Source organism: Polistes fuscatus, unplaced genomic scaffold (assembly GCF_010416935.1).
Source record: "Polistes fuscatus isolate 324 unplaced genomic scaffold, CU_Pfus_HIC Scaffold15, whole genome shotgun sequence".
NCBI lineage: Eukaryota > Metazoa > Arthropoda > Insecta > Hymenoptera > Vespidae > Polistes > Polistes fuscatus.
The window spans coordinates 3,439,753-3,455,511 of record NW_025113053.1 but is presented as its reverse complement, the minus strand read 5'-3'; the positions used below and the strand labels follow the sequence as shown (position 1 = coordinate 3,455,511).

At 33.3% G+C, this 15,759-nt stretch overlaps 1 protein-coding gene and 1 long non-coding RNA gene across 6 annotated transcripts in view; one reads left to right on the top strand and one right to left on the bottom strand.

Moving 5' to 3' along the window:
• The window catches only part of LOC122514491, a 779,718-nt gene that overhangs the window by 440,819 nt on the left and 323,140 nt on the right, over positions 1-15,759 (bottom strand). The window lies entirely within an intron of this gene.
• Positions 1-15,759, top strand: part of LOC122514469 — a 220,427-nt gene that overhangs the window by 177,566 nt on the left and 27,102 nt on the right. For all 5 annotated transcript variants that reach the window (XR_006303058.1, XR_006303059.1, XM_043631329.1 and 2 more), the window contains 4 exons: positions 7,738-7,834; positions 8,133-8,285; positions 13,501-13,638; positions 14,967-15,172. Coding sequence is in view for 3 of the 5 variants with exons in the window: in XM_043631329.1 (XP_043487264.1) it covers positions 7,738-7,834; positions 8,133-8,285; positions 13,501-13,638; positions 14,967-15,172 (594 nt within the window). In the remaining 2 variants the exon portion in view is untranslated. The remainder of the gene's footprint in view (positions 1-7,737; positions 7,835-8,132; positions 8,286-13,500; positions 13,639-14,966; positions 15,173-15,759) is intronic.

Genomic DNA, 15,759 nt, shown 5'->3' with positions numbered 1-15,759 from the left:
ATTATTTCTCGAGTTGCCGGATTTCGAACTTTAATCCGCCATCGGAGTGAGAACCGGCCAAGTTTTCGTCTAAGATTTCGATAGGGCGCTTGGATCGAGACAGTTCGAATCTGTGCGAAAGTCGTTTTCAAAGAGATACGCTGTAGAAAGTCTGCGTATATATATATATACGGGGTGTTCGAAAAAATTATGATCGAACTTATACTACGTATTACTAAAAATCTTCATATAAACTTATGTTGGAAAATGTTTTATGAAAAAGATATACGCTCTTTGACAAATATTTATGATTTATTGTAATAATTATTAACAAAATATTCGATATTTCTTTCTTCTGTTAGAATACAGGATTCTATTCGTCGAATTAATCATTGCTAAACTCTTTCAAATATTCCAACTTTATTCGAAATAATAGTAAAGTTCATCTTCTATTTCTATCATACTTTAATAAATTCAATCTTTTCCATGACCCCATTGATAGAAATCCAGTGGCGTTAAATCGGATGACCAATTAGTTCAACTTACAATCAATAATACGTAGTATAATTTTGGTCACTACCTTTTGGACACCTTGTATATATATATACCTACCTACATATATATAGATATACATACATCCGGCTGTTGTAGTTTTTAGACTTTACAGGAACTAATTTGCTTAAAGTACCGTCAGTTTTTGACGGTGACGATCGTCTCGCGAGCAGATATTTCCTTTCTCAACTATAATGGCGCTCTTAAACTCAAAACTTTTCGCTTGAGAAAGCGCTTTCGACCGTGACATTTACTTTAAGAACGAGAGTTTAAAGTGGTCTGCTTACATTTTTTAACTTTGGAATCTATTACCAGGTGAAACAAGAGATAGAAAAGAGTAAATCGTTGGATTAAAGGATAACCAGGGATAATTACTTTGGGCTCGATCCGGATGCAATCAATTTTTGATGCGTTATAGTTGGCATCCTTGTTCAGCAAACTTTTTCTTTCTTTTTTCCAACCTTTCTCTTATAATCTTTATCCTCTGATCCTTCTCTTTTTTCTTCATCACCAAATACTGTCCTCTGTTCAGACTAAATTCTTTATTCTCGTCCTTCCACGTTCCCTTCCCCTATTATAATTAATTTTTCATCCGAGATAGAGAGGTGTATATACGTGGGTAAATGGATGGATGGGTAGACGGTGGCGGATAGGTTGCTGGATAAAAGGTGGATCAAAAAATATCCATTTTGCAATATACTTTTTCGAGTTATTAGCAAAAACGTTTGGTAATACCTTTTCTCTACATCATTTATTTTTGTACTCTAGTAAAATGGAAAGAAAAAGTAATTTAGAAAGGACGAATAAAAATACTCATTTTTCTTTTTCACTGTATCCTCTTGTTTTTTTTCATATATGACTCGTATCTATCTAAAAATGAGTCACACGTACGCATATCTACACGTAGAACGGAAACAAAGTACATATCGAAAGCGAAAGAGCAAAATTCTTGGCACACGCAGATTCCGCATTCATACATATATCCAATTTCGAGAGCAACAGCAGGCTTGAAGCTCCAAGATCGTTTCGTGGAACAATGAATCTAAATTGTTTCTTCGATATGTGTTCCTGGTTTATGCGTAAAAATGAAACACATTTACTCGAAAGATGATACATAAAATCCTTCCAATTCAACAAATTTCTTTAATTTCTATAAAATTCATGTTATTCTATTGTTTCGTAAATTTGTTCAAATCAAAAAAGAAAACTTTTCTTCTTCTAATATTTTCGTTACGCTACGAAGATAAAGTTACGATGAGTGCATGAAAAAAATTCATTTATTATTTATACTATTAGAAACAAAATATTATTATTATTATTATTATAAAAAATATGTACACAGCGGAGATGCATGAGTCAATATTTTTCGTTCTACCTTTTTTATGTTTTATGCGAGCACGAAAAGAGGAAAAAAATTGCATTTATTATATATAATAAAAGATTCCCATAAAACAAGAGGTCTAATTTAAACTTGGTTTGAAGTATCGTCACTTTTTATAAATTTACATTGATAAATAAATATCGAAAAAGTTGATACGACAATAACATAAATAATTTTCCATATATTCATTCCTGAATAATAATAATATTCGCTCGTTTTTTTTGTTTTTGTTTATTATATCAAGCCTTTCGTAAGCAACTGACTGTGGAACACACACGTGTCGCTGTTATCCCTGTACCGGAAAAATTGACGCGAGACAATAAAAATGCGCGACAATAAAAATACTCTGCTCCGTTAAATTCTTCTCTCTCTCTCTCTCTTTCTATCTTTCTCATTTCAATATCTCTCTCTCTCTCTTCTTCCTACTGCCTCTTTTACTAACTTTTTTATTCATACCAGTCTCGCGAAAACAAATACGGCATAAAATCGTTGCCTACCATCGAGAAAACTAAACAAACGGGAATCAGTATAATTATAATTCAACCACACGTGCCTAATTCGCGATTTTCGACTGCCGCTCGTATGCACGCGTCACTTAACGCATAGATGCATATATATATATATATTTATATACATACATATGAAGATAATCATATATACTTATATGTATATGATATGTAGCATATGTTTCGTGAATTCATTCGTGAAAGTGTACTATAGATTTGTACCACATCAAAAGCACAACGTCCTATCGATTACAAATCTATAGAAACGTTAACTTATGCATATATGTATGTGTATACGTATATATTCATGTATATTTATACATAGGTTTATCTACATATGTAAAGTAAAACCTAACCGCAAACTCGAACGGCAGTGGTTCCAAAGCATTACTCGAGTTCTCTCTCTCTCTCTCTCACTCTCTCTCTTTCCTCTCCTTCTCTCGAAATATATACGCTCGCCTCATATGTTGTTTACTTTTTTCTCAATTAGTTTAGTACGAGCAGACGGATCGATCGACCGCGACGTCGGTTTCGAGTATATTAGTAAGTTAGGAGTGACCACAAATACCGATTTTTTTTTTTAGTCCATAGTAAATGTATCATCGTCGAGTTTTCTTTTCTTTTTTTCTGAAAAATGAAAAATAAATAACATTAAAGAGAATAATCGAACTGTTTTTAGAAAGTTCTCGTAATTAATCGATCATCGAGAGCAAATTCAGTGCTTGATAAAACGTTTATCTTTTATCAAATTATTTGTAGGAAGTAGAAATTAGATACACAACAGTATTCAAAGAAAAAGAGATAGATAGACGTTTTTATATTTGTCTTATGTTAGACCTAGAAAAAAGAAAGTGTCTGTAAACATTGTTGTGTCATTAAAAAGAGGTGAATTATTTATAATATATAATAGACGAACAGTCTCGAAGACATGACAGTTCAGAACAAACAATTGAATAAGAAAAAGTAACCTTAGGACGATTTTTATTGGTCAATATTTTATTAATAAACTAGAGACACGTGGGTTTATTTGTTAATTTAAGATATTGTTATTATTTTATCCTAATATTCAAAAAGATAAAGAAAAATATTACAAAATAATGAATATGAAATGTTTAGAAGTTTTTAATTAAAGATATACAATACAGAAATGTAGAAACAAGAGAAGGGAACGATTAATGGAGACAAAAGGAAGGGTAGCCTGTTTAAGTCATTTAATTTTATCTTACAAGCTCTCTCTCTCTACTCCCCTTCAATTAGAAGGGTAATCATTTTCTTTCATTTGAGCTTCTTCGCAATTAATTTCTCTTTTTTTTAAACTATAAAAACCAAACTGGGAATTTCGGATTTATACTATTTTTGATCTCCCATTCGTACACGTTTTCCGAAGCTTTAAAAATGTTATTTGGCCATTGATTGATGCATTTCCATTACTTAAATTTTCGTAAGCCCACTTTGTAAATATACATACGTATATAGGTGCACTTTCACACGGATTCACACAGACTCATATTGATTTACATGGATGTGCACGCATGCATTTGGAAAACTATGCGTACGCGACCACTAGAAATGATGATCTCTTTTGAAAATTTCTATGAATTTTCACGTATAACAGCTTTTATTCCTACATTGTACACCTGCGCCAAGCAAAAAGCTTCCACTTTATAGATTTTATTTTTTATACGGGATAAGCCATCAATTTATAAATCATCAAAATGTTTAATATAATTTTACGAATTGTAGGAATAAATTTAATTAAGAGAAAGAGAGAGAGAGAGAGAGAGAGAGAGAGAGATTAGTTGATTAATTTATTTAAAGAAAACAAAATTTAATTAAAATTATAATACAATGCAATTTATTTTTACTGCAACGTACCGACATACATAATTATTGTTAGTGCATTTCTAATTCCTTCGTAATTATCTAGATTTGTTTCTTTTCTATTTTAAACTATTTTTCTTTTTCATTTTTTTATTTTTAAGTATAAAGAAACATATTTTATTTGTCTATAATAGATTGCTGGTCCAATTCTTATAAAAGGTACTCGACATATATTTCGAACGGTAAAATCGATTTTTCTTTGTCCTTCTCTCTCTCTCTCTTTCTCTATTGCTTCATTTACTCTTCTCTATTGGCCGAAGTCCCTCGGACACGAGTTCCAATTACCGCCAATCGGAATTGCCTCTGTTTCTAGCGCCCAACAGGAAGAATCTTACGTGGCACGTCTGAAAGTGAACTTAAAGGATTGATATTCCTTGGTTACCTGACCAAGATCGTCTTGATCTACGGCACGTCCTTAGGGATTCAAGACGATAAGAAAAAAGGGCTCGTGCGAGAGAGAGAGAGAGAAATAAAACTAACAAAATCAAAAGTCGTATCAATTCATTGGTCGAATCTCTCGTTGTCGGAACCCTACTCTCTTCGGCAAACTAACTTTGTTCCATTGATATTCCTGTAGTTTTCCAGCAAGTGGTTAGTTCTTCGTATTCTTCCCTTCGTTCCTCCCTTCCTTTCCCTATTCCTTTCCGTTAGTACGAGGGATCGAGCGAAAGTAGTACAGTCGTTTAAAGGGTCGTACCCAAACCAATGTAGCCAATGGATACTTCCGATCATCCCCTCTAAATAGACTCGTCCTGACTCGAATCAAGGAACTTATGGTTCCTCCTTAGAGTACTACCATCGTCTTTTCCTCGTCGTAGGAAGAAGGGTCGAAGAACTTCTCTTCCAACCAACATAAAACGAATCCCTTCTCGAATCACTTCTAGAAGAGACATAGTAGACAGAAAAAGAGAACGAGAGGGAGAGGGAAAAGGGAGAGGGCGAGGAGGCGTGTGAGGTAGAGAGGGCTTGGGAAAGAGATCTCGATCCTACGAAGAATCTCGATCCAGTCCTTCTCCTTAGTCCTTAAAGTCTACCATCCCTCAACGATTAATTTTACCATGGTAGCAGCTTCGTGGCATGCCCTTTTGACGATTCTACTTTAAATTTCATCGGTGAGTGCCTCTCCAAATGCGCGATGACACGAAAGGAAAAGTAAATCTCTCTCTCTCTCTCTGCTCTCTCTACTCTCCTTTAACTTTGCCTTTACTAGACGTGAAAGTAGATTTCTTTCCCTTATTCTTATTCTTATTCTTATTCTTCTTGTTTCTTTTGTTCTTTCTTTTTTTTTCTTTTTTTATTTTTCCTATCGTGAAAAGAGAATAGACACTCGGTTCTCATAAAAGTCGAATATAAAATATTGAGTTTTACTACGAGATGAATCAGTTTGCGATCATCGTTACGACCCTCTTTGATTCATTTTTGGAAATGGAAAGGGGATTACATTTTTGCAGGCGTTTAAGGGAAGACGAATGAATGGGCAGACGCAGGCAGTTCGAACCGAAGGAACGTTACCTCTCTCTCTCTCACTCTCTCTTCCTCAACGATTAAGGTAGTAGAAAGAGTACGAGAGGCCCGGAAGGATGAGGCGTTTAAGGGAAGACGAATGAATGGGCAGACGCAGGCAGTTTGGAATGGAAAGGGGATTACATTTTTGCAGGAAACGTTACCTCTCTCTCTCACTCTCTCTCTCTTCCTCAACGATTAAGGTAGTAGAAAGAGTACGAGAGGCCCGGAAGGATGATGGCCGCTCGTTTGTCTTAATAAACTGCGTCGAATCCACGCTAGCTGTGGTGCTTGACTTATGGCCAGTCATCTGGTAGGGCGGCTCTACTCATGAGAAATCTTCACTCTCTCTCTCTCTTCCTCTCTCTCTCCTTCTCTCTTTTTCTCTCTTTCTCTCACTATCCTCCTATTTCTCTATCTTAGCATCGTTAGTCCTTGGAATATTCAGAAAGGTTCAACCCCTAATCATCAACCCCTCTTCGATTCATCGATCGAACCAATAAGTTCTTTGTTAACGATGTATAACATTTGTCATTATGACAAACCAAGACTTCTCACGAATATATCTTTTATCGAGTTTGACACTTATCATCGAATATTCGACAATCTATCTATCATTTCTTTGTTGATTTTGTTAACACCATTGACTGTCGTCGCGTCGGATTTGTATGATACTCTTAAAGCGATTAGAAAAGAATAATTGAAATAATTGTACTTTTATTTTTATAATGTAAATAATATATGTAATGTTATAATTAAAATTGTTTATTGTTGAAAAGTAAAGTTTTTGTTTAGTTATGATAATTAAATCATTTTTTATTCGTCTCGATATTCATTTTATTTTTATTATTGAAATACTTAAGAAGCTTTTCAGTTACCGATGATCAATGTGTTAACTCTTTTTATATATCGTAAATATCAATATTGTATCAATGTGATTTGAAAATGAAAAAGAGAGAAAATATGAAAATTATTGAAAAGAGTTTTGAAAAATAGTGCGAGGGAGATCGGTTGAACTGATAAAAATTATTCGTTATTGGCACAAGAAGGCGTCGTCGGGTTGGATCATTTTTCTTTGGACTTGCTTATGGTTCGCTACTTAGGCAACAAGCGAGGTCACCACGTCACACCGGTGCTCGTTGACGATTTATCATTTATTTGTATACGCGAGTTGGGAAACTAGGTCTCTCGCCTTGCTTATGTAAACGGTGAGAGCGCACGTACGGGTATAGTTCATCCTGGAATGTTTAACTTTGCCGATGGCAATCTTCGTTGGGGTAAGTGAGCAGGAAAAAATGTAGTAACAGGCGAATATAGGGAAAAATGTATGGTTAGAAAGGGTGAACAAGAAGTGACATGATGAAACAGCCCGAGCACGATAGAGCTTTCTGTCTTATAAAATTACGTTACGTAGGAGAAACATCATTTAATTAATTTTCTTTTTCTTTCTTTCTTTCTTTCTTTCTTTTTACAGAGTACAAAGACATTGGAAAGTACTCATGACATCAAGATTATCATGTTCAAAGTTTATTTAAAATTATGAAACTAAATAAATTTTCAGATATTCTCACATTCGATAGATCTTCTCTTTGTTTCATTAAAAATATATAATGTTGAAGAGATAATTACTGATATATGTTAGGATAAATTAATGAATCGTAAGATATAATGCTTTACTAGGGTGTACAAAAAAAAGAATGAATTATTCATTTTATAATTATAAAAAAAAGTTAAGTCGTGTAAGTAAATTAGCGACGAGTTCATTCATCTTTACTAATTAGACGATTAATTATTTAACAAATCGTTCATTAGCCAGATTAAAAAAGTCTGCATGTACGAGTAATGAATTTTCGTAATTTGTCTACAGTTTCGAATATCCGATCGAATAAAATTTCAAAGCTCAATTAATTTCGTCTCTCTTTTTATCTTTTACAGAAGCTCTGCCATCTGCAAAATCGGAAATTGACAAAATTCAGCAACCACCGAAGTTGATACTTCCAAGCACGTGTCATCACGCATACACATCGTGCAAGTAAGCTTCAATTCGCATCGTATGTGCGTCATAATTACACGATAAGCGATTAATCTCGAATGTTTCATTATTAAAACCGGAATTAAAGCTGTAGCTTATTAATAATATCGTAGACCGATCTATACGTATACGCAAAGAGAAAGAGAGAGAGAGAGAGACAGAGAAACTAGAAGAAACAAGGACCAAAAGCATCAACATAGTCATAGTAGAATAGAATGATCATTTTATCATGAGTCTAGATGAGATTTATCGCGCTTAGTTGCATTCAAAGGCGTTAACTACAGTATCGTTTATTTAGGAACGACCCGGAGTGCAAGGAATTATTACAGCCGGTCCTGAAATATTGTGGTTTGACGAGTTGCACGAGAAACGAATGTATGACAGCCCTACAACACTTCTATAAAACGGCTAATCACAAGCATTCCATCGAAATAGCTTTCTGTTTGTGCCGGTGAGTATGTACCTGTTTATAAGATTCTCTATGAATAAATATTAATCCGCGTGAGTGTTTATTATTTAGTTTTTGGCAATAAGCATCTTCTCTGTCTCATAAATCTAAAAGTGAAAATTGATAAAAGGAATATGATTATTGTTTAGTAAGTAAAGTTATTGTTTCTCTTATATCGTTTATTATTATTATTATTATTAGTATCTATCGGTTTTTATATTCAACTCTATATATATGTATATATAAAGGTAATAGGAAGAACAAATAATACTAGTCGAGGCACGATCGAGCGATGATATATTTCCGAGACGAACGCAACATGTTGATAGAACGTCAGCGACAGCCGTGACACAACGTAGGTACAATAATATACGCGTGAAACCCGGTATGAATTAGGCGCAACGTGCTACTCCTCGATGCAAAAATTTCCATAATGTTCTATGTGTATTCCCATATGAGTATATGGTCAAACGAATATAACGTTACAACGTACTGATTCGTAGGACAAAACGTGAACTAGTTCGATTTCAGGAATCATGCATTGTGCTCAATCAGGAGCCAATCAAAAGCATCCGGCTTACGAATCGCCGTCGCGTTGATATCATCGTACGTTGTTACACACGTCAATCAATCTGCAGAAAGATAGATATATAACAGAATCAACGATATCGTAGATTACGTCACGAATGAAAAGTATAAACGAATCGATGGTCATCACGCTATCATCGAGCTCTTTGAAAAGGGATTCCCTTTCGATTTATACGACCTACGATATCTATATTAAAACGCATCATCAAAGTTACGATATCATTTTGAGTAACGAGCTTTTACGAACTTGTACTTGAGGGTTGTATTTTATTCATGAAGACATTCAAGGCGAAGTAAATTGCCAGGTATAAATCTGTTCTAAGTACTTAAGAAGTGATATACTATAGCGGAGCGTTAATATTCTTCATTCGTAAACTCGCGTTCTTAGCGTAAGGTTTGTTTTGCAAATCATGCAACAGGTTGCTTTCTAAACTTCTATAAATGTCACGTATCATAATGGAGAGTTTCAGACGAAAGAGATCGCAAAAGGAATTCCTCGACATCTTCCATTCTAAATAGAACTCAACCATCGAAGTATTATTATTTTATAGAAATGTATTTGTAAAATGGAACCGAGTTTGTATCGTGTCTCGTTGATTATATGTCGGTCGGACAAACAATGTCGAATCGTTTCTTTTAAAAAAAAAAAAAAAAAAGTTAAAAAAGAAATAAAAAATGTATCTCTTTGGTAAACACACGATGAAGTATTATCGGCGAGTCGACAAACCGATGCATAACATTTTTATTTAATCATCCTTTCAATTAACGCGATCGTGTTGTACAGAAAGGCCGTATTTTCACGGTTGACGGAACGCTCAATCACTATCCAATCAAATTGCACAGCTTTCGAGCAACGTATTACGTGGCTCACCCCGAACCCAACAAAACGAACTTGGTGTTCGTTCTTGTCGGTTGATGATCACTGCATGCTACAACGCGATCTATTAAATCCGTGGAATATCGTTGGATGCAGCTAACGTAAAGCCGTGATTATCAATTTTCATTAAAGCTGTTTTACGCACTCGCGGCTTAACCGTGATAGAAATTTCATTAAATTTTCTTCCTTCGATCGTAAAACAAATAAGCGAGAGAAAAGAGCTATGATGGAAGGATAAAGGAAGGAGAAAATAAGAGAAAGAGAGAGAAAGAGAGAGAGAGAGAGAAAAGTTTCGTTGCCATAATAGTTAGGTAGATTAATAAATATACGTATATGTATATATGCATATATAAATTTAAATCTACGTGGACACCCAGGACGATGATAGGATGAAATCTTTCATATTAATTTGCTTGCCTAATGCATCCCATCTCCGAAATTTAACGACGCTGCTAGCTGGCGCTAGCTATTACGGAATGCACATTATGAGACATTGGGTACATTAGGGTTGTAAATGACGATTACAACACGCCGCTCCGACCATCTCATTATGAGAGATAATGTACCCTTAATTCATTCGCGTGTTCTCGCTTTACCGGTCTAATACTGGATACTTTTAAGAATAAAAGAATTTATGCCGTCCCCCGGATACAGATATTTATATTTTCTTGTTAATATTTTACGTTATTAAATAGGAATAATATTTATTTTGATAGTATAAGGTGTATAAGGTCTATGCTTTAATTAAGTTGTCTGTTTTATATCACTGTCCTATTCCAATCCAATTTCAATTATACTTACATGGCGCATGAAGAAACAGAAAAAAAAAGAGAAAGAGAAAGAGAAAGAGAAGAGAAGAAAAAGTAAGTGAGTGTGCGAGTGAATAAGTGAGAAACAGGGAAGCTGTATTTGATGTTCTATACCGAATTCATAAAAGCCGCACAAAAGCGTCCAATTAAAGGTCAATCGAGCTGTCTCCATCAAAATGGCAATATACCTTCCACAATAACCATGTAAACTGATATTAAAGCGTGAACACGTCAGAACTACGTAATAAAGTTTTTACGGGAAATCGAACGTATGTATGTTTGTATGTATGTATGTATTGTACGTACATATCTACATAATCAACATTAATCGGAGTTGTTTCAAAGCTAAATACTACGTTGCGTTATTTCTCAAGAGAGATTACATTAAAAATGTTTGCATTCAAATTAACTATCAATTGAAAAAGATTTTCATTGAATAATTACGTATATCGAAGCGATAAAATGAAACCTATATTAACAATGAGAAATTCATTTTTTTTTTCTTATTCATAAAAATTGATTTATTTTTATTTAGAATTCGAACGTACGAGTCTATAAAAAATGATTTTTCACGTCTCTCAGTTCGGCACGATTAGTCAGGTCTAGAAGAGAGAAAGAATAGGAATGAGGCATTCGCAAAAGTTTCGCATCAGTTAGTAGATCCCATGAGAATGCGGAAAAAGGAGGCTGGATAGAGGCTTATCCTTTCTAACGAGGCTTCTATAACTTTTAAGTGGCTTTCGCCAGCAAAACAATGCAAAAACTTTCCTTCCTCTCGTTGTTTTCCACATTTCGTTTTATTTTCTTTACCCTCTTCTTCTTCTTCTTCCCTACACGCCCTTTCCCTCTTCGTCACTACTCATTCTTCCATTCGATCTTTTCTTTCTACTTTGTTTCTTTCTTCCAGCAGCCTTCTACTTCCGTTAGTCTCGGGCCATCCTTTTGTTAGAATTCATTATTTTCTGTCCTTATTTTTTTTATTTATATGATTATTTTATTTATTTTTTTTTCTACGTTCTCTTTTTTACAGGGATGTATACGCACGTTTATACATTTTCAGTAAGTTGACTAAATAAATTTTAATTTTTCCCCCTTGTCTTCATTTCTTTTTTAATATATCACGTTACTTACTGGCAGTGAATTAAATGGTTACATACAAAATATCGGTTAAGTTGAACTCGAATTTGTCGATAATAATATACGGTTTATGTGGATAAAATAAAATAAAAATCATATTTCTTTTTTCCAGATTGTAAATAATTATTAATAACACAATATTCACGGAAAGCTGAAATAACAAAATGGTTTTATGTTTTAATATCACAAGAATGATGTTAAACATAATAAAATGTTATAGGAAATTTTCCATTAAATATTGTCCAATAACAATTAGGTAGAATCGAGTTTTAGTCGATTGATCAATAATCGAGATCATCGAAAAGAGTATTTTTAGGCTATCAGTCAATAAATGCTGGCAGTGTAAATCTTATTAATTAGTTGCTAGTAAATAGCAACCATAACACATCAAAGATACATATTCCAACTACTGTTTTAATATAATACGATTTCTCGTACAACGTATCATATAATAAAATACGGTAATTACCCGCATTCCAAAACTAAATTTACTTTAATCGAGCATTACATTGTGGTATTCGTCGCTATCTATTTCATCTCTAGCGTAATTGTATTTTTATCTTCTTTAGTAATTTTCACCACTTTATTATAAATAAAATAGTTTGCAGAGAAGGGACAAATTTTCTCAATATTTAACAAATTCAATACAGGAACCATTTTTACGCTGATTTGAATTAAATGCACTTACTAATACCACCAATGAAACAAGCCGACTTATAGAACAGCCATATACACAAACCATCAGTAGTACAAACCGTTCGATGAAAAAATCAAACATGTACCATCGGTTTTACATTCCAACATGAATGTTTTCAATATTATCGTATTTTATTTGATAATACATTTCCGTAAAATTATTGTGAATTATTTGTAAGAGAAAAATTCATGTTATATGAGGAAAATTTGTATGTACAACGCGAATTCATATTAACCACGTTATACTGTAGAGTCTATTATATTTTATTTATTTATTTTTCTCACGTTCTTTTTCTCTATTATCCAAGGACCCACAATCTTATTACACGACACCATCGGAGAGGTAACTAAATAAATATCGAACGATGAGGAAATAAAAGTGAGTGATATAAGGCTTAACTCGAAGAAGCTGAATAAAATACGTAGCCAGGTCGTTTAATGCTCGCTGAACAATACACACCTTGCGATATACCTCTTTGGGAATTCTCCTCGTAAGAATCTCTGGGAATAAGCTCTCGTTTTCTGCGAGAAGATGAGACATGAAGGAAGGCCAGAGCAAGAGAAGAAAAAGAAGAAGAAGAGAAGAGAAGAGAAGAGAACAAAATGGAAGAAGAAATGATATGCTCTTGGTCTTCCCTTCTGTTTCAAAAGGTGCTTTGTCTTGCGGTAAATTGGCGCGTCTGCACGATTCGTTTCGGATTTACCTCGCGTTATTTTTTTACAAAGGCCTCTGCATAAAGAAACGTTGCAGTACCTGTTCCCTTGAAATGTGGTCTTTGGAGAATCCTCTTCGCTTCTCTTCTTGGACATTAAACTTGCGAATGTAACGTCGCGTGTGTGTATGTGTGTGAATTATTATTGAACGTATTTTGCGAGGTCTCATTGAGAGTTTAATCATTTATTTTTAAATAATACAATAAACAATACGTACCATGTGTATTAACAATCTTCAAAGTATTGAAGATCATTTCAATGGTAACAAATTATTTACGAATAATAAAAAAATAATTTATCAATTTCATTTTAGATTTATATACATTTGCTTACGTTAATAATTATATCAGAAGATTAACAATTAGTCTAAATGGTATATTCTGTTTTGATTTTATAGAAAAACTGATGGCAGAAAAGACGAGTGCATAATTGCTCAAGAAAAAATGCATCCTGCATGTGCGCAACGTGTTGAAGGTGTCGATATGCCGACGTGTCATAGTTTAGCAGAAATTTGCAAGAAAAATGAAGTCTGTCGGCAAGTACACATTTTCTATGATTAGAATAATTAAAACTATTTTCACTTTTTCACTTAAAATTGCTCGATCTTGCTATATCCTGTTAAGGTTTAATTAGTTCATTCAAATTTGATAATGTTTCATATTCCGTCCAAAAAAATTAAGTTAAAGCGTTCAGTACCTTTTCATCGAATTTCTCTTCAAATTTACATTTATATTTCAGGAGAAATTTCGCAAGTGATTTTATCGTAATGATTAAAAAATATAGCCAGTATTTTTATACCACTTAAATCTCAAGTTATATACGATAATGTATAATAACAACTTTTATTCGTAACAATTGATATAACTAAACGATGAAAATAATTATTATTCGACGATTCGAATTCGTTATTCGACAATTTCGTACTAAATAATTGTATTTTTAATAAATTGTAATGTAAGATGAGCCATTTACATTTGTAAAATTGGTCGGCATTAAATCAAAGATAAAAATATGTATTTTTGATAACTAACAATGTTAAGAGTACCTCTGACCTACATAAATTTTAAAAGTTCATCTCATTTAGAATATAGATGTGCTGTTTGTAAAACTCCCTTCGTTAAAAATCTCTTTTACTTTCTCTTATTTATTTCGTTTTATATCTCATAGACGAACAAATATTCACGTTGAAAAGATTTCTTGCGAATTTCAGTCCTCTTTACTTATGTTAGTTACTAAGATCTTTATTACACGTGTTTGAAAATGCAGCTGAATTACAAATCCTTTCGGTACGTTTGTTTTTAGAAACAATTGTTACAGTAAGACAGTTATTATTATAATAAGAAAAGAATAACACACATATAGTGCGATATACTATGAAGTATATGATTATTAATTAAAGAAAAAACAAATAAGAACGATTATCGTTCCCTTTCCTAGACATTCTTAATAATAAAACCTATCGTATTAGACTTCTTTTAATTTTCTTATTGACGATGGTGGTGCACGCTTAGCTTTTGATAGATCGAATGACTCATTAAATTTATCCAAACGATTTTTCTCTTCTCCCTTTTGCTTGACTTAGGAGTCACTTAAGAAATTTAAAAACCGCCGCTTTTTCTCTAATTACTCAAACGACGGGCTCATTTAGGGAAACGTCTTGACGTCCCTCTTTTAATTCTCTGATTAATGAATCAAGTAGGGTCGCATTTTTCCCTCTTGAAATCGACGAAAAATCGTTCCAATTCTGTCCCTTGTGTACTCACTTACGAATAATACCAATTCATTAGCCGTTAATCAAACTATCTAAACGTTATTTTAATTCTTCCTTCTTCTTTTTTTTTTCGTCTTTCTTGGAACATTTAGGGCAAGATTGGAGCGTTACGAACAGAGTTGTGCGGTAGACAGCGTAACGAAAAAATGTGCTGGACCACCATCAGATTGTAGAAAAGCGATGCTGGGTATACTTGGTACCGAACTTCGTTCGAATTGCGCTTGCAAAGGCACCGACTTTACGCAACTCTATGACTGCCTTGGTTGGCAGAGACTCCTTTGGGTTAACCCGTGTGTAGGTAAGTTAATTAAGTTCTAGAGACACTCTAAGCGCTCTATGTTATGCATGTACATTAGCTGAAAACCAGAGTTGTAAGATATATATATATATATTATCATATTCTCGTAATAAGTTTACATATAATCTGCTTTTCAGAAACGACTTTTATTTTCTTCTGTAAATTTATTTCAACCTTTATCTCGTTTTTCTAGAAATATTTAAAAAATATCATATTTTATTATTATTTCATTAAAAATTATATCAAATGTACATAAGTATGTATTGTACATCGATCTAATTTGTGTTACATTGACGTTTGGAAATTGCTTTATATTAATCAAGAGAATTGGCATTATTTAATACGTATTGTTGCCCTCATAATCATAAACATATTCGACTATTATTATTGGATATCGTGACTAGCAAAATCTATTTAAATTCGATCAACAAATTCTATGTTAATATATATATACTTGAGCATAGCTACCTACTTATTTTCAAATTACAATAGTTATTTCCAACTTTGGAAAATATGTTTAGCAAATAACTACCAAAGTAACAAGCTGTTTATCAATACTAACAAGAGCATCATAATAGTTATTATAA